Below are 26872 nucleotides of genomic sequence, written 5' to 3'. Positions count from 1 at the left end.
TCTGGGTGAAAAAGTTTTTCCTCAAATCCCCTCTAAACCTCCTGCCCCTTACCTTGAAACTATGCCCCCTGGTTATTGACCCCTCTACTAAGGGGAAAAGTTCCTTTCTATCTACCCTATCTATGCCCCTCATAATTTTGTACACCTCCATCAGGTCCCCCCTCAGCCTTCTCTGCTCTTAGGAAAACAACCCCAGCCTGTCCAGTCTCTCTTCATAGCTGAAGCGCTCCAGCCCAGGTAACATCCTGGTGAATCTCCTCTGCACCCTCTCCAATGCAATCACATCCTTCCTATAGTGTGGCGACCAGAACTGCACACAGTATTCCAGCTGTGGCCTAACTAGCGTTTTGTACAGCTCCATCATAACCTCCCTGCTCTTATATTCTATGCCTTGGCTAATGAAGGCAAGTATCCCATATGCCTTTTCAACCACCTTATCTACCTGTCCTGCTGCCTTCAGGGATCTATGTACATGCACACCAAGGTCCCTCTGATCCTCTGTCCTCCGATCCTACCACTCATTGTGTATTCCCTTGCCTTGTTAGTCCTCCCAAAATGTATCACCTCACACTTTTCAGGGTTAAATTCCATTTGCCACTGTTCTGCCCATCTACCCAACCCGTCTGTATCGTCCTGTAGCCTGAGGCTTCCCTCCTCGCTATTTACCACTCCACCAATTTTCGTGTCATCTGCGAACTTACTGATCATACCTCCTACATTCATATCTAAATAATTAATGTACACTACAAACAGCAAAGGTTCAGCATCAATCCCTGTGGTACACCACTGGACACAGGCTTCCAGTCACAAAAACAACCTTTGACAATCACCCTCTGCCTCCTGCCAGTAAGCCAATTTTGGACCCAATGTGCCAAATTGCCCTGGATCCCATGGGCTCTTTCTTACCTTCTTGACCAGTCTCCGATGCGGGACTTTGTCAAAAGGCTTACTGAAGTCCATGTAGACTACATCAATTGCACTACCCTTACCCAAACACCTAGTCACCCCCTCGAAAAATTCAATCAAATTGGTTAGACATGATCTCCCCCAGACAAAGCCATGCTGGCTATCCTTGATTGATCCTTGCCTCTCCAAGTGGAGACTAATTCTGTCCCTCAGAATTTTTTCCAATAATTTCCCTACCAATGATGTTAGGCTCACTGGCCTGTAATTCCCTGGTTTATCCCTACTACCCTTCTTGAATAATGGTACTACGTTAGCTGTTCTCCAGTCCTCTGGCACCTCCCCTGTGGCCAGAGAGGTTCTGAAAATTTGTGTCAGAGCCCCTGCAATCTCCTCCCTTGCCTCACACAGCAGCCTGGGATACATCTCGTCTGGGCCTGGGGATTTATCCACTTTTAAGCCCGCTAAAACCGCTAGTACCCCCTCCCTCTCAATACTAATTTGTTCAAGTATATCACAATCCCCCTGCCTGATTTCTATGCCTACATCGTCCTTCTCCATAGTGAACACAGATGCAAAATATTCATTTAAAACCTCACCCACATCTTCCGGCTCTACACACAGATTGCCACTTTGGTCCGTAATGGGCCCTACTCTTTCCCTGGTTATCCTCTTGCCCTTAATATACTTATAAAACACCTTGGGATTTTCCTTTATTTTGCCCGCCAGTGTTTTTCCATGCCCCCTCTTCGCTCTCCTAATTACTTTAAGTACCCCCCTGCACTTTCTATACTCCTCTAGGGCTTCCACTGTTTTAAGTCCTTTGTATCTGCCAAAAGCATCCCTTTTTTTCTAATCCATTCTTGTATAGCTCTTGGCTTGTTGGTCCCACCCTTGACCTTTACGGGAACATGTTGCCATTGTACTCTCTCTATTTCCTTTCTGAAAGACTCCCACTGCTCTGATGTGGATTTTCCTACAAGTAGCTTATCCCAATCCATTGGCCATTATGCCTCATTATGCAAAGTCCAGATGTGCTTGCTTTTTTGGAAGGAGAAGAAACAATGGGGAGATTTCTTTGGTGACCAAGGCTAGATTCTGTATCCATGACCTCTGTGTTGAAATCCTCTAACAGCAGAGGAGTGCCTCAGACTGGAACCCTGAGAATTTGTGCGCTGTTTGACTGCTCTGATCGCCACATTCAAAAAAAGTGTTCCATCCAGCTTTGGCACATTGAAGGAGTTTATGTGTAAAGGCAATAGTTGTGTACACTGGTTAAAATGGAACTTCCCAAAGGTGTGACATTTCCCAACTTAGGTTTGTGCCATGCTTGTGAGCAAAAGTGGGCACACTTGTCTTTGCCGTCCTCCTTATACCAGCAAGCATCTTCCTCATTTGCAGCCAAGTACAAGGAACGTGAGGGACTGCATTGACTAGATTGCTGACCTTTCTCCATGCAGCTTTCCCCTGTGATCTTACTGAAAGGTGACCTTCAGAACGTTGGTGCATCATCTACAGCAGGAACACCGTCAGAAGCACAGCATCAAAGGGAGAAGTGTTGCCTACAGAGGCCCACAATTAATTAACTTTTCTGCCACCACAATTCTCCTTTAATGGCTAGCTGCAAGCCACTGCCTTGCCAGATTTACATTCCCCAGACATGTGTGCTATAGACCAACCTATCTGGACAAGCTTTTCATGTGCCAATAGTCTAACTAGAAAGAGTAAAGCGAGGTTGACAACCACAAAAATTGGCCTGGCTCAGCCTCTAAGCCCCCCAACACAGGAAAGCCTACTTTCAGTCAGTTTAACCCCATTCTTGATGGACTAGCAAAGTTGGGGCCTTAATATACAACTGTCAAAATAGTACTGGGACATTATTCTACATTCAAGGTACAGTACTATATAAATGCAAGTTGTTATTATTATTATTATTATTATTATTATTATTATTATTAATGTTGAAATTCAGATGACAAATATCCTGGCCAGACAGGGAAGGGCTTATAATCTGAAGTCACTTTTAACTTATTTGAGTACTATTGAATGATACACTTTAAGATGGATTATGGATAAAATGTAAAAATTAATAAAATGCCTATGGATCCCTGTCTTCAGAATAAGAGGTCTTGTACCAACTTTATCAAATGTTACTTTTGTAACTTTCAAAAGCTCATAATAATTTGTCCGTGACTACACAAACCACTCTGGGTACTGGTATATTGTGTATCAGTAAAACAGTCTGTGACTACACAAACCACTCTGGGTACAGGTATATTGTGTATCAGTAAAACAGTCCGTGACTACACAAACCACTCTGGTTACAGGTATATTGTGTATAATAAAACAGGTTTATTAAGCATTAAACATCCAGTACAAAGAAGTAATACTTAACAAGGAGATAGTCACAGTCTTGTTTGTTTGAGCCTCAGCGTTCCTTCCGGGCGACTGTGGCACGGTCTCTTTCTTCTCTTGCTGTTTTCTCTCGACTGAAGCTCGCTTCTCTGGTTTCTTGCTGTGTTCTGTCGACTGAAGCTTCTTCAACTCTGGTTCGCGCTGCCTTCAGTGTTCAAAATCCGTATCTTTATACACCTTTTTCCCTCTTCCTACGTGAATACAAACAGCTATCCCGACACCTGGTACATGTTTTACGACCTTGTTGATCCCACTCGGACTCGCTTTGTGCATATCAAAGGGCCCTTTTAACTTTAGATATTCTCTTTCCAAAAACCATTTCCCAAGATGTTGTCTAAACAAACTGTCCATTTTATAGTCGTATGGCAAACATTTAAAGATCGCATGGATGAACTACAGAATTTGTTCATCCCTGTTTGGCATAAAAATAAAACAAAAAAGGTGACTCAACTGTGGCTAACAAGGGAAATTAGGGATAACATAAGATCCAAGGAGGGGACATATAATTTGGCCAGAAAAAGCAGCAAACCTGAGGATTGGGAGCAGTTTAGGATTCAGCAAAGGAGGACAAAGGAATTAATTAAGAGGGGGAAAATAGATTATGAGAGTAAGCTTTCAGCGAACATAAAAACTGACTGTAAAAGCTTCTATAGATATGTGAAGAGAAAAAGATTGATAAAGTCAAGCGTAGGTCCCTTGCAGTCAGAATCAGGGGAATTTATAATGGGGAACAAAGAAATGGTAACCAATTAAATACATACTTTGGTTCTGTCTTCGCAAAGGAGGACACAAATAACCTCCCAGAGATGTCAGGGAACATAGGGTCTAATGAGAGGGAGGAATTGAATGAAATCAGTATTTGTAGGGAAATGGTGTTAGGGAAATTGACGGCATTGAAGGCCGATAAATCCCCAGGGCCTGATAATCTACATCCTAGGGTACTTAAGCAAGTGGCCCTAGAAATAGTAGATGGATTGCTGGTCATCTTCCAAAATTCTATAGACTCTGGAACAGTTCCCATGGATTGGAGGATAGCTAATGTAACCCCACTATTCAAAAAAGGTGGTAGAGAGAAAACGGGGAATTGTAGACCGGTAACCCTGACATCGGTAGTGGGGAAAATGCTAGAGTCCATTATAAAAGATGTAATAGCAGAGCACTTGGAAAACAGTGACAGGATCGGATAAAGTCAACATGGATTTACAAAAGGTAAATCATGCTTGACTAATCTACTGGAATTTTTTGAGGATGAAACTCGTAGAATAGATAAGGGAGAACCAGTGGATGTGGTGCATTTGGACTTTCAGAAGGCTTTCGATAAGGTCCCGCATAAGAGATTAGCGTGCAAAGTTAAAGCACATGGGATTGGGGGTAAGGTACTGTCAGGGATAGAGAACTGGTTGGCAGATAGGAAGCAAAGAGTTGGAATAAACGGGTCTTTTTCCGAATGGCAGGCAGTGACTAGTGGGGTATCGCAGGGATCGGTGCTAGGACCCCAGCTATTCACAATATATATAAATGAACTAGACGAGGGAACTAGATGTAATATCTCCAAGTTTGCAGACGACACAAAGCTTGGTGGGCGTGTGTGCTGTGAGGAGAATGCTGAGAAACTCCAGTATGATTTGGACAGGTTGGGTGATTGGGCAGATGCATGGCAAATGCAGTATAATATGGATAAATGCGAGGTTATCCACTTCGGTGGCAAAAACAGGAAGGCAGATTATTATCTGAGCGGCAATAGATTGGGAAAAGGGAAAGTGCAACGAGACGTGTCCTTGTGCACAAGTCGCTGAAGGTAAGCATGCAGGTGTAGCAGGCAGTTAAGGCAAATGGTATGTTGGCCTTCATAGCAAGAGGATTCGAGTACAGGAGCAAGGATGTCTTGCTGCAGTTGTACAGGGCCTTGTTGAGACCACACCTTGAGTATCGTGTGCAGTTTTGGTCACCTTATCTGAGGAAGGATGTTCTTGCCATGGAGAGAGTGCAGTGAAGATTCACCAGACTGATACCTGGGATGGCAGGAATGACATATGAGGAGAGATTTAGACTCTATAAACTTAGCATTACATTCCATTACTTCAGTAATTGCAAACAGAGCGAGTTTCAGTCAGGTTAGCACAATTTCCCATCCTGCTTTTCTCTCAGCCATTCACCATTTTATACAGGCTTTTAGGCTTTTAACATACAATTTCACATATTATAGTTATGTAAAAATGTTTTACTAAATCATACAAATACACCCTATCTTGAGGGCGACGCATTTGCCAACCCCTCAAAACGCAACTCTTACATATGGATTAGTTCCCTTTCGTTTGTGTAACTCTAAGGTATTTTGGGCTGTGATCATATTTAAGTGTGAGTGGGTATTAGACATCAGGTGTTTCAAGTAGCAGGTGTATAGTAGTCAGCATATTAGTACTATGAGTTGGGCTATGACCAGTACATGGGAAATTATTCTAATCCAAGGAAAAATTTCCATATTTGTTCCTATATCCCACCAGTGGGTCTGTATCTCGATGTCTGGAATTTCCTCGGCTATGTCTTTATTTCCTTGCACCAATGTATAATAATGGCGTTGAGAGGTGCTCACTTGACTTATTAGCTCGGTTAATGCTTCAGGTAACTCAGGGATGTCATATCCGAATCTTGTGACATAATCTTCTAGATTTATTTTTAAATCATCTTCTACTTGTAGTACTTTTTGGGCATGTGAGGCTATTACAAGGAGAATTCTTCCTCCTATTACCGTAGTCTTTGTAGGGGTAATACAGTAGCTCCCTGGGGTTACTGAACATTCAAGTGTTCCATGACTATAGGAGTTTTCTAAAGTGGTAAAACAATACCTCCCTTCTTGTACATAAGCTGTTCTAGTTCTTACATCTGAGGGGCCTGTCACTTCCATGGTACAGTTTAACCTTTCTTCATTCCAACCATATCCACAGGTATCCTTTGAATGTTCATATAAACTGTATTGCATCCCTGGAGGTTTGGTTCAATCCATGTTAGTTTTCCTAATTGTACTAACCATTGTGGTGCCGTGAGAAATTGGGTAATAGTATTCTCTTGTACTACTCCTATATTTTCTATCCTAAATAAGGGGTTGGGCCTAGTTCAATTCATTAGACTAGGAATTTGTAGTATTAGTCCCATCAACCTTTGACTCCCTACCTCGTGGCATTTGTGTTTGACAGGGTGGATTCTAATCAAACTCCTGATCTTACATAGTTCTGCATCATCGTAATAACTGGATAGCCCTGATAAGTGTTTATTAGTGACCCAAGTGGGGAGATGTCCCTGATTGATGGTCTGAAGGTTTTCCTTAGTTTGTTCAATCAGCCAATTCCCGTACATAAGGCATACGTCATTATGGGCTGCTTGATCAGAGGCATTTCTGTTTTCTCTAATTAGATCATTAATTCTTTTGGCATGATCCTCTATTTCATGTATGATGTCCCGCAGGTGTATGGTCATTACCTGATCCTCCCATAGTTCCTCGCTTACTATGTTGTTTTCCCTACTAAGTATTTCCTTCAACTTTTCCCTTACCGTTTGTAATTGTTTTTGTAAATCTGCGGAGTCCATTGAGTTAATTACCGATGTTACTGTGTTTATCAATCCTCTTTTCTGTCTACTCTTTCCCTGGCTGCTCTCTTTAGTGGTACTAAACTCGTGATGGAAGGTCCTTTCTGTTTTCTCTATACTTATAGATAAGGTCGCCTTTTCCCAGTACTGATTAAAAACTTGCTGCAGCATTCTCTGAGTTAGTTGTGCTGTTTTGTCAGGGCACCACTTTGGTAGTATTAGTTCTGTTAAATTTAGGATAACAGGGACCACTTCCGGTATTACTTGATGATACACTGCTTTATAGGTGTGTATAATTACAAGACCGTTCCCAGGTCCTGGTGTTAGTTGGGGACATTGTTCCTCGGGTACACCCTCTCGTGGTTCTAAATGACTTGCTTTCTCATAGGGTGTAAGCTTAACACTATAGACATACCCATCGTCCCTTACACATCCAGTTATTGCATTTTCGAATTCTATTATGCTGTTATACTTATTCTCAAAATCCCTATAATTTCCCCAATGTTTAAAAGTCATCATAAAGGGTTTATGTTCTGCCGTGTTGATCTCTATATCGTCTCTGGGAATCTCATATCCTGCTGAGGTAATCTTTACATCATATTCGGGAATAGGAGGCCAATCATCATCCTGATTTTTAAAGCCCATGATAATATTCGACCCAATACAAGAATACTGGCCGGTATGTTTCTTCCACCACCAAGGCCAGCATAATTGTATATATCCCTTACTTTCCGAAGCTACTGGTCCCTGATTTGATTCTTGTACCTGTTCCCAGATTCCATTCTTTTTCTTCAGGAATTTCCACACATTTGGGCCTTTCCTGTCCCTTATCCCACACCTGATACACACACCATATCCTTCTTTTATTTCCCAATTATACACCTTTTCTTGTAATGTACCACAACCCGTTATGTATGGTGTTGTTATATTATCTTTTGTACTATTTCTGATCCAAACTGGAACATCCCCTCATATGTCTCGGATGATCCGTTATAGTTCTTTGATTGCTTATGTCCGCCAACAATTCGAGGTTCCGTTTGCCTCCTTTGTCCAGTGTACAGATGTTAATGGTAATGTCAAAAGTTTTTGTTACCTCCGGAGAGCTCACTGCACATCCAATTATCAGTATCAGCATACAGAGCCACATCTTTAACCTGTGGGTTAACCAAAATGTAACATCTTAATCCTTAACAGTTTTCATCTGATTGATATGGAACCATTTCAGTTTAGGTTTTCCCTTCGGACCATATGGGACATTCAGTAGATACACAGCTGGATTTAATTTATCTACTATGGTATGAGGGCCCGTCCATTTTATCTCGAATGAGTGTTTTTTTGGAGAGAAATTGTGTAACATTACTCCGTCTCCAACATCATACTCAAATGGTTTTACCCTCTTATCATCATATCGCTTGATTTGTTCACGCGATTTGCCTGTGTTAATGGCCACCAGCTTGTTCACCTTGTCCATATGATCTATCAAGGTTTGTAACCATTTTTGGCTACATGGTTGTAGTTTTAATTGTGTGTTATTTCCCAATGTTACATGTCCTGGTATCCGCATTTGTCTCCCAGTCATAGCCTCATATGGACTTACCCTCGTAGTCCCATGTGGGGTAGAGCGTATTGCCATTAGACATAAAGGCAACATGTCAGTCCACTGAGTGGGGTGTTCTGTACGCAACATTGGCCCATAAATTCCGTTCCCTACGGGTGTGTACGCACTGTGTACTCACCCCTGGGGCCAACGGAAGTGCCGGTTTTACGCATGCACTGGAAACCGGAACTTCCGTTCTTCAAAGAAAGGGCTTCACAGGACAAACGCCTGCGCCAGATAGGCAGCGCGTACGGCTACAACTTCTGTTTTTTCAACAGTTGCTTCAGTCCAGGTAAGTCTGAAACAGCTGCGCCTGGAAAAGCAGGCGCAAGGCCTGCTTTTAACAAGCTAAGAGGTGAAGAAAGTAAAAGAAATTTTTTTTTTCCACTGATTTATCATTTTAAAATACTTTAAAGAAAGGTAAGTTTATTTTTAGCTCCATTAAAAACTTTAATTATTTTTTTCAAAAATTTAAATTTTTGTTTAAAATAGTTCGTTTATGTAATTTATAGTCATTTTAAAAATGTGATTAAAAAAAAATTATTTGAAGTTTAACTTATGTTTTGGGGCTGATCTCTGTCAAATCTATGAATGGAGATTCCCTGCTCTGATTGGCTCCTCATGGCCCACATGATCCCAGGGATGCTGCGAACTAGCTGCACCTCTGGGATACGCGTGCCCTGCACACCGGCAGTTTGAGGAGGCACATCAATGGAATTCTGCGCCTCCCAGGAGCCCTCCGGTCCAGGCGCAGATAGGGCTGCGAATGGAATTTCTGGGCCATTGTCTTTAAAGTTCGATTTCCCCTCTCCACAATCCCTGATGATTGTGGATGGTGCGCAATGTGCAATTTATGTTTTATCTGTAACATTTCTTGCAGAGTTGTGAAAAACTGCCCCCGTAAAGTGTGAACCCTGATCGCTATCCACTTGTAATGGCAATCCCCACCTACAGAACACCTCACTCAGGAGAATTCGAGCTGCGGTGCGTGCTGTGTTATTTCTCGTGGGAAAAGCCTCTATCCATTTAGTGAACTGATCGATTATCACAAGTGCGTACTCATAGTTTCCCTTTGATTTTGTTAGTGGACCAATAAAGTCAATCTGTAAGTGTGTCCATGGTCCCTCAGGTGGGGGCTGTGACCTAAGTAAAGCGCGATTTGAACATGAAGGGGGGTTTGTCTGTAAGCATGGCAGGCAACGATTAACATATTGTTCCACATACTGTTCCATTCCAGGCCACCAGCAAACAGGTAATAACTTTTGTAGTGTAGAGGCCGCTGAGTAATGTCCCGCCGTCGAGTTAGAATGAAAGAGAGCTAGAATTTCTTCCTTTAACTGAGGAGGAATACAAACTAGTAGGTTTCCCTCTTTATTCCTGATCATTAGTAGGGGAGGGTTTTTATCTACACCTTGTTGCATTACAGTGGAGTCTACCCATAGGGTGGGTGCTGGTAGCAGGCATCCCTGTTGATGCACAAGGAGCATATGAATCCTGTAGGCCCAAAAGATCAATGGTTTTAGTCTTAGTCACCATACCCACTATGGGTGTCTGAGTATCATTCATCGCCCTCCAAGGTAGTAACTTTCCATTCTCAGCCACCTCCTTAGCAAAGCGATCGGCCATTTGGTTACCTCGGGAATGGGGGGATGAATCTTTCTGATGGGCTACTACCTTACGCACGTGACAAGGGGCAACTCGTTCCTGGAGCACTTTCCATAGCTTACAGAGGAGACCAGAATGTAATAAAGATTTACCATCTGATGAGCAAAACTCATTTGTATTATAGAGGGGAAGAGCCATAACTGTGTTACAAACGTAACTGCTGTCAGACCAGATATTTGTTTCATCCATAGACGTGTAATGTACGGCTAGAATTACAGCAATCAGTTCTGCCTGTTGTGAGGAGTGGACGGGAACTTGAAATCCCTCTGACCAATCGTGAGCGTCGATATCAATAAGGGCACATCCAGGTCTAGGATGGCCGTCTACATAGTATGATGACCCGTCAATGTACACATTTCGAGCTCCGGGTATGGCATTAGCCTTTACTGGATTTGGTTCCATATCTAGCACTGGTAATGGACACTGTTGTGGGCTTCCCTCATAGGCGAGCATAAGGGGTAACAGCGTGGTTCGTTTAGGTGTAATGTCCAGGTCATGCTGTAACAATTTGAGTGTCCATTTACTTATTCGCTGAGAGGATACCTTGGCCTCACTTGGTTTTAACAGCAGATTAAGGGGCGTGTGTGGTGAATGCAAAATGATCTTCTGCAGTCCGGTAATGTAGGTGAAATGATTGACTGCACAAATGTGGCCAACAGATGACGTTCACATGCTGAGAATGTACTTTCCACCCCTCGTAGTATACGTCAGGCATACGCGATAGGGTGTAGTGTCTCACTGATTGCCTGTTTTTGACTCAAAACGGCAGTTAGGCTAGTAGGGGTGGAGCCTGCTTCAAGGTGAAAGGGCTGACCGTGATCCGGGGAGATGAGAGCAGTGGCCTGTATCATGGCTTGTTTCAAAGCACTAACCGCAGTATGGTGGTCTCCCCATACGGGTTGTATCTCTTCCGTATCTCCCTTTAAAAGATCATACAAAGGTTTAGCCAAGTCTGCAAAGTTCGGAATAAAATTTCGCTGGTATCCAACCAAACCTAAAAAGGATCGCAATGCAGCCTTTGAAACTGGTAACGGGAGTCGCTGAATAGTCTCTATCTTCTTGTGGTCCGGACTAAGGCCAGTCGCTGAAATTTTTACTCCGAGAAAGGTAACCTCATCTTTTGCCAGCTGAACATTGTTTGAATTTATTTTCAGCCCTGCCTTTTGTACTAGTCCTATCAGCTCATCTAGGAGTTCTAGGTGTTCTTCCATTGTTTCAGTAGCCAAAAGTAGATCATCAACATACTGTAGAAGGGCTGAAGGTTTAGAAAGGTCTTTAACTGTTCGTGCCATGTACTGATGAAAGATCGATGGCGAGTTATGAAACCCTTGCAGTAGACACGTAAATGTGTAGCCCTGCCATTCAAACGTGAAAGCAAATTTGTACTGGTCCTCCTGAGCAACTGGAATACTCCAAAAACCATTTGCTATGTCTAAGGTGGAGAAGACAGTGGCCTTGGGGGGTATGGATGTCAGTAGCGAAGGGGCTTAACTAACAGTCGTGCTTTGACGTGGGGAAGCTTTATTTAAGGCACGGTAATCAATAGTAAGCCTCCAAGATTCATCCGGCTTCCTAACAGGCCATGCAGGGGAATTGGTAGTAAAAGAACCCTTGCACAGTACAGGTAGACTATCCTTTATCCGAACTTCCGAAAACCTCTAAAAACCGAAAGTTTTTTCGTTCAGCGTAAGTCGTGCGCACGACGCCGCCCCCGACCCTCCGCCGACCCCCCCGCCGACGCCGACCCCCACCCCCGCCGACCCCCACCCCCGACCCCCCCGCCGACCCCGACCCCCCCGCCAACCCCCACTCCCGACAAATTTCCCAGTCTTATAAAATACCTTCTGAAATCCGAAATTTTCCGAAAACCGAAACACGGCTGGTCCCGAGGTTTTCGGATAAAGGATAGTCTACCTGTACTACAATAGCAAAATACTGCGGATGCTGGAAATCTGAAATAACAACAGAAAATGCTGGAAATACTCAGCAGGCCAGGCAGCATCCGTGGAGAGAGAAACACAGTACTCCCTGTTCTTCCAATGAGGCAATGACTGTTCGCAAATGCGGAATACTTTCTCGGGGAATCGGATATTGTTTACATGCCCATTAATTCGTGTCTCCCTTTCCATTCTCCCACAGTCGTGTTTAGATCTAGCAAAGGCTGCTGCATGTTTGGTCACTAAGGAGTTAACAGCAGGCAGAGAATGTGTCGGCAGTGCTATCTGCTCAGGCTTCTTTATAGCAAACACCGAGTGAGCATCTGAGATTTGAACTACATCTCCCGGTTTAGACTCAACCCATAAACAATTCTGATTGTAATCTATAATAGCTGTCATTCCCCTTAGGGTATCATTCCCAAATATCCCCATTCTGTTTGTCATACATATACAATGGATCGGTAATTTTTATGGGGAATTTCTCGAGGGAAATATTAAGTTCCTCCCCTGGATATATGGGTGCCTGTGCCCCGGTGACTCCCGTTATGATGAAGCTACTTTTGCCTATATCCAGTTGGCATTCCGGGTCTGGGGAATGCAGGATTATAACAGATGACTCAGTGTCTATTAGCATAGTCTGCTGTCGGCCCCCAGGCAGCAAAGCTGAGACAACTGGTCAACCATGGCCGTCTCGTCTGAACCCCACTTCAGACCAGGCCAGTGGGGCCGGATCCCGTCATTGTGGGCCATTGGGTTGTTTCAGTATTGGGGGCGGGAATAATGAGCTCATAGGGGGAGTTGGATTTGAACTCATAGTTGGGGCCACAGGACTCCCCGATGTCTGCATCATACATGACATTCTTTCAATACATGAGTCCATAACGTCCAACCTGCTATCCACTGGATGAGGTGAACGGGACGGACCATATCTCGGGTAATTATGTTATTCCTCCCACCTCCCGAGCCTGTTTGTCTAGGACCTCGGCAATCTTTCGCAAAGTGTCCCATCTTACCGCAGTTGTAACATATGAACGATTGTCTATGGGGGATTGATACTGGAGAAGCCTGGGGTCCCTCAACTACACTTACTGGCGTTTCTGTTATTGATGCCTGGACCTGAATTTTAGCATAGGCCCATGCAGAAGCAGCATCTCTTAAAAGGGCTGTCCATTGCAAGTTGTGGCTGACCATGTGCCCTAAAGTTGCTTGCAGTGAGGTCTGAATATTCTTTAAATATATTTTCTTAAATGCCGCTTCATCCTTCCCGGTCAATGCATCAGCATTGGGGCGTGCTTTCGTCATTTCATAAATAGTGTACAACTGATCTCCGAAAGCAGCAGGGGTCTCATGAGGCCCTTGTTGGGTTTGGTTTAATTTCTGGACCAAATCAATAGTATCCAAGCCTAAAGCTGTTTGTATATATGAGATTAAGTCATTCAGGGTGTTCCCCACATTAAAGGCCAAAAAGGGGAGACTAGTCCGTATGTCCGGAGTCAGGGCAGACAGTACAACATTCTTCATGTCATTGTCCTCAAAATTAGGATGGTAATTCCAGAATGCCACTATACGTTGCCTTTTTGTGGGTTAACTGGTCCGAATTGTTGGACACATGCCTGTAGTTCTGCATAGTTTAGGGGCTGGGACCCTTCATAAGTGCCTGCCCACAGTATCCCTGGAGGTGCCACTGGTTGTGCTCCTACTGGTGGCTGGTCTCCCACAGCAGCTGGTGGCACGTTAGGAATCACTTGGGTACGAGTCAGGACATTAACCGGAGCTCTAACGGGCGCAAGTTGGTCCGCTGAGGTTTTGATTATATTTTTATTAGCATAGGCTGGCGGTCTTTCAGCCAGATCGATGGTGGCATATGAGACGGGGCCTCATGGGAAGGAAATATCAAGGGAGAATATAGCTCCTCGCTTAACCCCTCGCATTGTTTAACATAACTCGTGGGGGGGGGGGTCTACTCCCGTGACTGCCGCTATTACAGCCCGTTGTTTACCCAACTGATTTTCTAACTGTTGTATAGTATTCTGACATTGCTTGTGGTCTAACTCCCTGTGGGGGCGCTGAATAGCCTCTCTCAGGGCCCCCCATGAATCATTTAATTGGCTAATCAGACAGTCATTATCTTTTGTTAAGAAGGCTATTTGGCTTTTAGCCTCCTCAAGATTCTGTATTGCAGCGCTGGCATGAACTGCATTAATACTCTGCTGTTGTATTATTGCTGTTGCAGCACCGATTTGTCATTGAAGGACTTCTTGTTTATTGTTTAATTCTACAGCTTCTTTTTCCCATTTTAATTTCTCACCCTGTAACGTTAGATTCTCTTCTATAAGCCGTAGTTTGTCTTTTTCTAATTTATCCTGTTCATCTTCCATCTCTAGGAAGGTTTCTTTATCTTGTTCTACACAATACACTGCGGCATAGGCCATTCGCTGCGCTGCCCTTTCCGGCTTCCATTTCTTTTCCTTAACTTGTCTTTCAATGAACTCCACAACGTCCTCGAAAAGTATCTTCACATCCTTTGTTAGACATTCTACTAACATCTGTAACTGTGCCTCGTCGCACTTCTTCATTAACTTCGCTTTATAATCTACAAGAAAATTCTCGCTCGAAATTCTTTTGTACATTAAAGAGACACTATCTGTTAGAAAACCTAACTTTCCACAAGGATCCTCGTTGATCAGATGACGATGCACAATAGCTTTATGCTTTATGCACAGTAGACCTGGTTTCAGTTAATAGTCACAGCCTCACGTTGGGCGCCAAATTGTAGCTTCCAAAAGCTCTTATAATAATTTGTCCGTGACTACACAAACCACTCTGGGTCCAGGTATATTGTGTATCAGTAAAACAGTCCGTGACTACACAAACCACTCTGGGTCCAGGTACATTGTGTATCAGTAAAACAGTCCGTGACTACACAAACCACTCTAGGTCCAGGTACATTGTGTATCAGTAAAACAGGTTTATTAAGCATTAAACATCCAGTACAAAGAAGTAATACTTAACAAGGAGATAGTCACAGTCTTGTTCGAGTCTCGGCGTTCCTTCCGGGCGACTGTGGCGTGGTCTCTTTCTTCTCTTGCTGTTTTCTCTTGACTGAAGCTCGCTTCTCTGGTTTCTTGCTATGTTCTGTCGACTGAAGCTTCTTCAACTCTGGTTCGCGCTGCCTTCAGTGTTCAAAATCCGTATCTTTATACACCTTTTTTCCCTCTTCCTATGTGAATACAAACAGCTATCCGACACCTGGTACATGTTTTACGACCTTGTTGATCCCACTCAGACTCGCTTTGTGTATATCAAAGGGCCCTTTTAACTTTAGATATTCTCTTTCCAAAAACCATTTCCCAAGATGTTGTCTAAACAAACTGTCCATTTTATAGTCGTATCACTGAGGGGTGCTTCTCATCTCTCTCTCTTCTCCAACTCTTATCTCTTTTCTATCACATTACTGAATACCACCTCCCTGATCGTCTCCATAAACTTAGCATTCCATTTCATTACTTCAGTAATTGCAAACAGAGCAAGTTTCAGCCAGGTTAGCACAATTTCCCATCCTGCTTTTCTCTCAGCCATTCACCATTTTATACAGGCTTTTAGGCTTTTAACATACAATTTCACATATTATAGTTATACAAAAATGTTTTTCCTAAATTATACAAATACACCCTATCCTACACTTTCCATTCCAAGAAGTCCTGCTTTGGCATTCAGGCCTTTTTTTTGCCTCCCTACAGTTCAAATTTGAGATCATTCCAATGCTTTGATTTCAACAAATATTGGTGAATTTACATATAATGTTGCATTGTTGTAATGGTTTATTGTTTGTCTTGTTATCTTGCAGTGGGCTTATTTGCAAAGTAGTCCTTTTGGCTAACTAGGACATACTATGCTTAAAGATATTTTAAAGCAGGCAGATAAGCTTGTTATTTGTTCTAGAGCTTACTCATGAATGATTCATAATGGAGAATTTGGGCTCATGGAAGTTGAGATCACTTGAAGAGGCATATTATTTTACCAAGTTTAAGCGCCTTATCATTTTTGGCTTAACTATGTTAGGAAACTATTATAAGTTTTAAAAATTAAAGATGTCCTAACAATAAAGATAATACTGTTTAAAGCATTTAACAATGTTTTCAAAAGTTATAAATAGATGTACCTGCAAATTACTTATAAACTTTACTCTAATTGGCAGTGTTTTCAGAATTTGACTTGGTTTTCTATCACATTCTGCATTATAATTTGAATAAGAAATTTAAGCATTAAGTTTGATCCCTCCCCAGTCTGTGCTGAGTTAGCTGATCTTAGCTGGGGCAGCAGCAAGGTTCCTCCAATTGGCCTCAGTACCCTTGTTGGGAAGGGGGAAATCAGGCAAGCTTCCTGCACCTGATTATTATCCAGTGGCTGCTATTGGATGTACGCCTGTGTAGACATTGAGTGAAGACAGGATCAAGCTTGGCTATGATGCCTCCCTTGGCCATTGGGCTGCCGACATTCATTGTTAAGACTCACGCCTGAATAATGGCCACTCAGGCACATTACTGGGCAGCAAGAAAAAGCAGGGGGAAAATTAAAGTTATCCATTTACTATTTTTGGTTTCCCTTTTTTATTCCTGCCTCTACTGAAAGTATTGATGCATGCTGGGATAATGTTCCATGGGCAGTCCACTATCTCACCCAATTGCCATTTATCCTGGAGCAAATTCTGTTCCTCTTAATTCAAAGTAATCCAATTGTCTGATCATTCAAATATTTTGAATGCAAAATTTCCAATTTACTGTGTTGTTTACATTGCTTAACTCAAAGCAAAAAAGACTTCAAAATTATCAGAAGTAATTACTGATCTATTAAACAATGGAAGGCTACCGCACTGGCACACTTCCACCAGTAGTTACTAGATAGCAATCAAAAGTAATAACCCTGTCTGATTTTTATTCTCCCTTTCCCTGGCACACGGGTGTTGAGACCAATTGTAGCACCCAACTTATGTACTAGTATTCAGTATTGTTTCTATGAGGTAGCAAATACTGCATTAGAACTTAATCAGGCAAATTATGCATTGCTTGTATTTTAGTATTAATGGTTATTAGACATTTCTGTTTGTCTAGGTATGATCAATTTGCATCAGATATGCTTCCTAACGATGTTCCTTCACAATTGGGTAGTCTATCAGATGAGGATAAGGAAAGCATAACCATAGAAAGGTATGTTTAAAATATCATTACCTACTGAGCAAGATTCTCTGTCCATTGACTATGGATGGGCAAAAATTGTCTGTTAGATCTGCATATGTGTCAAGAGGAAAATGGGAACATTTGTATTTGGTTATATTCATATTTAGCAGACATAAGGACAAATGGCACGAACCGATTAAAAGAAAATCGCAAAAACGATTTTATTTTTGAAGAAAATCATCAGAACACAGGGCACTTCTGTGACAATCTAGATGGGGTGAGGGAGAAGCTGGCAAGGCTGGTGGGCAAAACCCACTGGAGGAAAGCAGAAAGAATCTCTAGGAATAAAGAGAGCACAATAAGACAGGAATGAAACTGAAGACTTTAATATAACATCATATAGCAAAGAAAAAGGCTTCATAAAAATGTCCAAAACTGTAAATGTCAAGGACACTTAGGATAAAGAATTATAGAGAAAGGAAGACCACTATAGCAGAGCTACTAACCAGCATGCACTCTCACTGAGCAAGGGTCCTGCTGTGATCATTTGAATTAATGGAAAGAAACTCAAGCAGGCTCCTAACTATATGGGGAACCATTTTCATCTGCCTACTGCCATGTACACACTGAAAAACTCAATTTTCAAGCAGGCTGTGAAATGAGTGGCCAGCACACTCGTGCATAACACATGGAGCCTTATTAAAATATTTAAATTTGGATTTTAAACTAGGATCCCTGCAAATACCAATAGGGGAGCATGTGAGGAAAAACTTCTGAGGATATTACTGGCTTTTCTGGAGTGGCAGCTAACACTGTTCCAATAGATCCTTTGAGGGTCAACATGAAGAAAATAGGCAGAAATCTCGAACAGTTAAAGACTTTGTTAGGGTGGGGGGAAACTAGCAAGTATAAAGTGATTTTATTTAGTCTTTCAATTTTTATTAATTGAAAGTACTAAGTTGTCATCTCTTTTCCCTGGCTACTGACTCTCTCCTGTTCCTGTGCACCCTCTTCATGCTGTGGAGTTGGAGGTCCTTGTCCACTTCCCCCACCCACTCAGATTATGCAAAGCAATATTCTTTTTTTTTTAAATATACTACTTAGAGTTAATTATCTCATTTGTCTTACTCATGTAGAGGATAAACGTCAACATGGACTGGTTGGACCAAACAACCTATTTCCTTGTTCAAATTTCTCTGTAATGCTATGTTTTGGGGACCATGTTCTGTGCTGAAGCTATTGGCCCAGACCCACATGGTTGTCTGAGCTTTGAAAGTGTAAGACTCAAGTAATTTAGGTCTAGTCCTTCATTCAGAGAATGATGTATATGATTGCAAGTAATATTGCTTTACTTTATCTGCCTCCCAAAAAACAAGATTTTAGTTTTATTTCATAAATGAAAGAGATTTAATTATAAATTTTATGTCAGTTATTTCTGCATTGACAAAAATCCATTGAAAAATCTTGCATATTACTGAAAAAGCAGAATACCAGAAGCAGTGCATATCACACAGTCATTGAAATGACCTTCAGATGAGAGTCCTAACCAGTGACCTGATAGTAATAGTACAGATAAAATACAAAGAATAGAAATAAAAACAGAAACTGAATAAAATTAGACCTTTATTGTGTTAAAAAAAATATGGGCCTAGAAATTTGTCTTGTGCGGTGGTGCAAAACAGGCGTCATTGGATCGGCCGCCCGTTACACGCAGCGCCTGATACTCAGTTCCGTTGCAGTCAATGGAATTAAATATCAGGAGCTGCGTAGAATGGGCGGCCGATCCGATCCCGCCCATTTTGCGCCACCGGCCAAGACAAATTTCTAGCATATTTGCAATAATTGTTGATCTTTGCATCATAGTCATGAAGAAATGGTACTAACACCAGAAATGTTGGAAGCTGAATTCTCAATGATTCAAAGTTCATTGCTACTACCAGAGAGTCCAATGGATGAAACAGCAAAAGAGGATGGGTAAGTATTTTATGTGTCACATATATATATGGTCTGAGAACTGGGGAGATTTTCACATCTTTCAGATCTGGAAGAATTGTTCAGGGTAGCACTCAATTTAGGCAGGGGCAGAAAACAGGCTGGATTGGATTGACCTCCCATTATTCACTCACGTCAATGGAAAGCAAAATCGGGTGGCGTGTATAACGGGCAGCTGATCCGATACTGTTGGTGCACCAGCCCCGCTGAAGTTGCCCCCATTATCTTTTTGGAAGTTTTTAAGCTGTGATTTCACAGAGAATCTGTAAATTGAGTAGAACTCCCTGGGAAAGAATTGCTCTCATCATTGTGTGTAGCAATCAAAAAGAACCTGTTAATGAAGTCACTACACATGGTAACTAGATCTGTTCTTCTGCTATGATAGTACAAGTTGTACTGTAAGTAATCCGGAGAGACTACACAGAGATTTACTAAGATGATGCCAGAGAGACTTCAGTTATGAGAGGTATTAGAAAAACTGGGACTCTCTTCACTAGAACAGAGAAATCAGGAGAGAACTGATAGAGGTATTCAGGAGTATAGTTAGTGGGGATGAAATTGGACCTCGTTTTGTCCATTTTCCAGGCACTGTCCCTGGCAGACGTCTAAAAATGGCATTGGGCACCTTGAATATGCTAATAAGTGACTTAATGCCTCTTTTACGACTCAAACCAGAAATTGGTTCATGCTGAATACAACAGGCATTGGGATCCTATTTACGTCATTGGACCCCAACATTTGAATATTTATGACTCACCTGCCTGCGACAAGAGCCTCACATGCTGCCAGAAACATGCCAGTTAAACTGGCAGCGGCATGCGTGCAGCACCAACCACCCTGTTCTCGTCACTAGCCGCACCTCTAGTCAAGCTGTTCCAGTACAGCTATAACATTGGCATCTATCTGACAATGTGGAAAACTGCCCAGGTATGTCCTGTCCACAAAAAGCAGCACAAATCCAATCCGGTCAATTTACGCCCCATGAGGCTACTCTCAATCATCAGCAAAATGATGGAAGGTGTCGTCGACAGTGCTAACAAGCAGCACTTACTCACCAATAACCTGCTCACTGATACCCAGTTTGGGTTCCATCAGGATCACACGGCTCCAGACCTCATTACAGCCTTGGTCCAAACATGGACAAAAGAGCTGAATTCCAGAGGTGAGGTGAGAGTGACTGCCCTTGACATCAAGGCAGCATTTGACCGAGTGTGGCATCAAGGAACTCTAGTGATGTGCCTCAATGAATCCGAGACTCGACGTTAACGGAGCAAAGCAAGGCTTTTATTAACTAAGAAAGTAATACACAGTGGAGATGTGTCTCCCATCCAAAGATCTGCTGCACTGCCTGTGAGACAGTGCAGCCTGCTTAAGTAGTGGCCAGGTATGGGCAGAGCCCTACACACAATACAGTACAGGTGGGGAAATGAAACTGAAACTAAACTAAACACAGAGAATACAGTGCCTGAGAACACAGAGAATACAGTGCCTGATGAACGGCATATTTCATCACATCTAGCAAAACTGAAGTCAATGGGAATCAGGGGGAAAACGCTCCACTGGCTGGAGTCATAACTAGCACAAAGGAAGATGTTTGTGGTGGTTGGAGGTCAATCATCACAGCCCCAGGACATCGCTGCAGGAGTTCCTCAGGGCAGTGTCTTAGGCCCAACCATCTTCAGCTGCTTCATCAATGACCTTCCCTCCATCATAACGTCAGAAGTGGGGATGTTCGCTGATGACTGCACAGTGTTCAGTACCATTCGCAACTCCTCAGATAATTAAGTCCACATGCAGCAAGACCTGGACGACGTTCAGGCTTGGGCCGATAAGTGGCAAGTAACATTCACTCCAAACAAGTGCCAGGCAATGACTATCTCCAAAAAGCGAGCGTCTAACCACAGCCCCTTGACATTCAACGACATTACCATCGCCGAATCCCCCATCATCAATATCCTGAGGGTCACCGTTGACCAGAAACTTAACTGGACCAGCCACATAAATAATGTGGCAACAGGAGCAAGTCAGAGGCTGGGTATTCTGCGGTGAGTGTCTCACCTCCTGACACCCCAAAACCTTTCCACCATCTACAAAGCACAAGTCAGGAGTGTGATGGAATACTCTCCACTTGCCTGGATGAGTGCAGCTCCAGCAACATTCAAGAAGCTCATCAAGATCCAAGACAAAGCAGCCCGCTTGATTGGCACCCCATCCACCACCTTATTATTCCCTCCACCACCAGCGTACTGTGGCTGCAGTGTGTAACATCTACAAGATGCACTACAGCAACTCGCCAAGGCTTCTTCGGCAGCACCTCCCAAACCCGCGACCTCTACCACCTAGAAGGACAAGGGCTGCAGGCACATGGGAACACCACCATCTCCAAATTCCCCTCCAAGTCACACACCATCCTGACTTGGAAGTATATTGCCATTGCTTTATCATTGCTGGGTCAAAATCCTGGAACTCCCTACCTAACAGCACTGTGGGAGTACCTTCAGCACATGGACTGCAGCTGTTCAAGAAGGCAGCTCACTACCACCTTCTCAAGGGCAACTAGGAATGGGCAATAAATGCTGCTCTTGCCAGCGACGCCCACATCCCATGAACGAATAAAAAAAAACATGGTTTGCCTTTAACAAATCCATGCTGGCTTTCCTTAATTAATCCATACGTGTCCAAGTGACTGTGAATTTTGTCCCGGATTATCATTTCTAAAAGCTTCCCCACTACCGAGGTTAAATTGATTGGCCTGTAGTTGCTGGGTTTATCCTTACACCCTTTTTTGAACAAGGGTTTAACATTTGCAATTCTCCAGTCCTCTGGCACCAGCTCAAGGAGGATTGCAAGATTATGGCAAGTACTTCCACAATTTCCACCTTTACTTCCCTCAACATCCTAGGATGTATCCTATCCGGTCCTGGTGACTTATCTATTTTAAGTACAGCCGGCCTTTCTAGTTACCTCCTCCTTATCAATTTTTAGCCCATCCAGTATCTCAACTACTTCCTCTTTCACCATGACTTTGGCAGCATCTTCTTCCTTGGGAAAGACAGATGCAAAGTACTCATTTAGTACCTCAGCCATACCCTCTGCCTCCATGCGTAGGTCTCCATTTTGGTCCCTAATCAGCCCCACCCCTCCTCTTACTACCCTTTTACTATTTATATGGCTATAGAAGACTTTTGGTTTCCCTTTTATGTTAGCTGCCAATCTATTCTCATACTCTCTCTCTGCCCCCTTACTTCCTTTTTCACTTACTCTCCTAACTTTCTACATTCAGCCTGGTTCTCACTTGTATTCTCAATCTGACATCTATCATATGCCCCCTTTTTCTGCATCATCTTACTCTCTATCTTTTTCATCATCCAGGGAGCTCTGGTTTGGTTGCCCTACCCTTCCCCCTCATGGGAATGTACCTGGACTGTACCCGAACCATCTCCTCTTTAAAGACCGCCCATTGTTCGATTACAGTTTTGCCTGCCAATCTTTGATTCCAATTTACCCAGGCCAGATCCATTCTCAACCCACTGAAATTGGCTTTCCTCCAATTAAGTATTTTTACTCGAGATTGCTCCCTGTCCTTTTCCATAGCTAGTCTAAACCTTATGATACTGTGATCACTGTTCTCTAAATGTTCCCCTACTGACACTTGCTCTACTTGACCCACCTCATTCCCCAGAACCAGATCCAGCAATGCCTCCTACCTCATTAGGCTGGAAACGTGCTGATCAAGAAAGTTCTCCTGAACACGCTTCAAAAATTCTTCCCCCTCTCTGCCCTTTACACTATTACTATCCCAGTCTATATTAGGATGGTTGAAGTACCCCATTATCACCACTCTATCGTTCTTGCACCTCTCTGTAATTTCCCTGCAAATTTGCTCCTCTATATCCTTTCCACTAGTTGGCAGCCTATAGAATACCCCTAGTAGTGTAATGGCACCTCTATTTTTTCTCAGCTCCAACCAAATAGATTCTGTCCTTGACCCCTCCAGGACATCCTCTCTCTCCAGCACTGTAATATTCCCCTTAATCAATATTTGTTTATGGGATGCGGGCATCGCTGGCAAGGGCAGCATTTATTGCCCATCCCTAATTGCCCTTGAGAAGGTGATGGTGAGCCACCTTCTTGAACTGCTGCAGTCCGTGTGGTGAAGGTACTTCCACAGTGCTGTTAGGTAGGGAGTTCCAGGATTTTGACCCAGTGACGGTGAAGGATCGGTGATATACTTCTAAGTCAGGATGGTGTGTGACTTGGAGGGGAACTTGGAGGTGGTGGTGTTCCCGTGCGCCTGCTGCCCTTGTCCTTCTAGGTGGAACAGGTCACGGGTTTGGGAGGTGCTGCCGAAGAAGCCTTGGCGAGTTGCTGCAGTGCATCTTGTAGATGGTACATACTGCAGCTACGGTATGCCAGTGGTGGAGGGAATGAATGTTTAAAGTGGTAGAGGGGATGCCAATCAAGCGGGCTTCTTTGTCCTGGATTGTGTCGAGCTTCTTGAGTATTGTTGGAGCTGCACTCATCCAGGCAAGTGGAGAGTATTCCATCACACTCCATACTTGTGCATTATAGATGGGATAAAGGCTTTGGGGAGTCAGGAGGTGAGACACACGCCGCAGAATACCTAGCCTCTGACCTGCTCTTGTTGCCACAGTATTTATGTAGCTGGTCCAGTTAAGTTTCTGATCACTGGTGACCCCCAGGATGTTGATGGTGTGGGATTCGCCGATGGTGCCGTTGAATGTCAAGGGGCGGTGGTTAGACTCTCGCTTGTTGAAGACAGTCATTGCCTGGCACTTCTGTGGCGTGAATGTTACCTGCCACTTATCAGCCCAAGCCTGAACGTCATCCAGGTCTTGTTGCATGTGGGCATCGACTGCTTCATTGTCTGAGGAGTTGTGAATGGCACTGAACACTGTGCAGTCATCAGCAAACATCCCCATTTTTGACCTTATGTTGGAGGGAAGGTCATTGATGAAGCAGCCCTGATGATTGACCTTCAGCCACCACAACCATCTTCCTTTATGCAAGATAGTGAATAGTTTCCCCCACTACTCCCATTGACTTCAGTTTTACTAGGGCTCCTTGATGCCACACTTGGTCAAATGCTGCCTTAATGTAATGGGCAGTCACTCTCACCTCACCTCTGGAATTCAGCTCCTTTGTCCATGTTTGGACCAAGGCTGTAATGAGGTCGGGAGCCGAGTGGTCTTGGCGGAACCCAAACTGGGCATCAGTGGGCAGGTAATTGGTGAGTAACTGCCACTTGATAGCACTGTCAATGACACCTTCCATCACTTTGCTGATGATTGAGAGTAGACTGATGGGGCGGTAATTGGCTGGATTGGATTTGTCCTGCTTTTTGTAGACAGGACATACCTGGGCAGTTTTCCACATTGTCGGATAGATGCCAGTGTTGTAGCTGTACTGGAACAGTTTGGCTAGAGGCATGGCTAGTTCTGGAGCACAAGTCTTCAGCACGACAGCCAGGATGTTGTCGGGGCCCATAGCCTTTGCTGTATCCAGTGCGCTGAGCCATTTCTTGATATCACGTGGAGTGAATTGAATTGGTTGAAGACTGGCTTCTGTGATGGTGGGGACCTTAGGAGTAGGTCGATATGGATCGGCACTTCTGACTGAAGCTGGTTGCAAACGCATCAGCCTTGTCATTTGCACTCACGTGCTGGACTCCACCATCATTGAAACATAGAAACATAGAAGATAGGAGCAGGAGTAGGCCATTCGGCCCCTCGAGCCTGCTCCGCCATTCAATAAGATCATGGTTGATCATCCAAATTCAGTACCCTGTTCCCTTTAGCCTTAAGAAATATATCCAACTCCTTCTTGAATATATTTAATGAATTGGCCTCTACTGCCTTCTTTGGCAGAGAATTCCACAGGTTCACCACACTCTGGGTGAAGAAATTCCTCCTCATCTCTGTCCTAAATGGCTTACCCCTTATCCTTAGACTGTGACCCCTGGTTCTGGACTCCCCGACCATCGGGAACATCCTTCCAGCATCTAGTCTGTCTAGTCCTGTTAGAATTTTATAACTTTCGATGACATCCCCTCTCATTCTTCTAAACTCCAGTGAGGATGGGGGTATTCATGGAGCCTCCTCCTCCCGTTAGTTGTTTAATGATCCACCACCATTCACGACTGGATGTGACGGGACTGCGGAGCTTTGATCTGATCCATTGATTGTGGGATCACTTAGCCCTGTCTATAGCATGCTGTTTCCGCTTTTTAGCATGCATGTAGTCCTGTGTTGCAGCTTCCCAGGTTGGCACCTCATTTTTAGGTATGTCTGGTGCTGCTCCTCTTCTACACTCCTTAGTGAACCAGGGTTGGTCCCCTGGCTTGATGGTAATAGTAGAATGAGGGATATGCCGGGCCATGAGGTTACAGATTGTGGTGGAATACAGTTCTGCTGCTGCTGATGGCCCACGGCACCTCATGGATGCCTAGTTTTGAGCTGCTAGATCTGTTCTGAATCTATCCCATTTAGCACAGTGGTAGTGCCACACAACATGATGGAGGGTATCCTCAGTGTGAAGATGGGACTTCATCTCCACAATGACTGTGCGGTTGTCACTGCTACCAATACTGTCATGGACAGATGCATCTGCGACAGGTAGATTGGTGAGGATGAGGTCAAGTAGGTTTTTCCCTCGTGTTGGTTCTCTCACCACCTGTCTCAGGCCCAGACTGGCAGCTATGTCCTTCAGGACTCGGCCAGCTCAGTCAGTAGTGGTGCTACTGAGCCAGTCTTGGTGATGGACATTGAAGTCCCCCACCCAGATTATATTCTGTGCCCTTCCTACTCTCAGTGTTTCTTCCAAATGGTGTTCAACATGGAGGAGTACTGATTCATAGATTCATAGAAGATAGGAGCAGGAGTAGGCCATTCGGCCCTTCGAGCCTGCTCCGCCATTCAATGAGATCATGGCTGATCATCCAATTTCAGTACCCTGTCCCTGCCTTCTCCTCATATCCCTTGATCCCTTTAGCCTCAAGAAATATATCCAACTCTTTCTTGAATATATTTAATGAACTGGCCTCCACCACCCTCTGTGGCAGAGAATTCCACAGGTTCACCACTCTCTGGGTGAAGAAATTCCTCCTCATTTCAGTCCTAAATGGCTTACCCCTTATCCTTAGACTATGACCCCTGGTTCTGGACTCCCCGGCCATCAGAAACATCCTTCCTGCATCTAGTCTGTCCAGACCTGCCAGAGTTTTATAGGTTTCGATGAGATCCCCTCTCAATCTTCTAAACTCCAGTGAGTATAAGCCCAATCGACACAATCTCTCCTCATACGTCATTCCTGCCATCCCAGGTATCAGCCTGGTGAATCTTCGCTGCACTCCCTCCATGGCAAGAACGTCCTTCCTCAGGTAAGGTGCCCAAAACTGCACACAATACTCAAGGTGCAGCCTCACCAAGGCCCTGTACAACTGTAGCAAGACATCCTTGTTCCTGTACTCGAACTCTCTTGCTACGAAGGCCAACATACCATTTGCCTTCTTAACCGCCTGCTGCACCTGCATGCTTACCTTCAGCGACTGGTGCACAAGAACACCCAGGTCTCTTTGCACT

General features: G+C 43.8%; 1 protein-coding gene across 1 annotated transcript in view; it reads left to right on the top strand.

The window, feature by feature from the left end:
• cfap221 (cilia and flagella associated protein 221) overlaps positions 1 to 26872 on the top strand; it is a 382896-nt gene that overhangs the window by 300248 nt on the left and 55776 nt on the right. Inside the window, exons 21-22 of the mRNA XM_085986538.1 lie at positions 17214 to 17309; positions 19143 to 19253. Of these exons, the coding sequence (XP_085842664.1) occupies positions 17214 to 17309; positions 19143 to 19253 (207 nt within the window). The remainder of the gene's footprint in view (positions 1 to 17213; positions 17310 to 19142; positions 19254 to 26872) is intronic.

This window comes from Somniosus microcephalus, chromosome 4 (assembly GCF_052327205.1).
Source record: "Somniosus microcephalus isolate GS21.2 chromosome 4, FLI_Smic_1.0, whole genome shotgun sequence".
NCBI lineage: Eukaryota > Metazoa > Chordata > Chondrichthyes > Squaliformes > Somniosidae > Somniosus > Somniosus microcephalus.
Note: the sequence above shows the minus strand (reverse complement) of the source record. Positions and strands in the feature narration are given on the sequence as shown.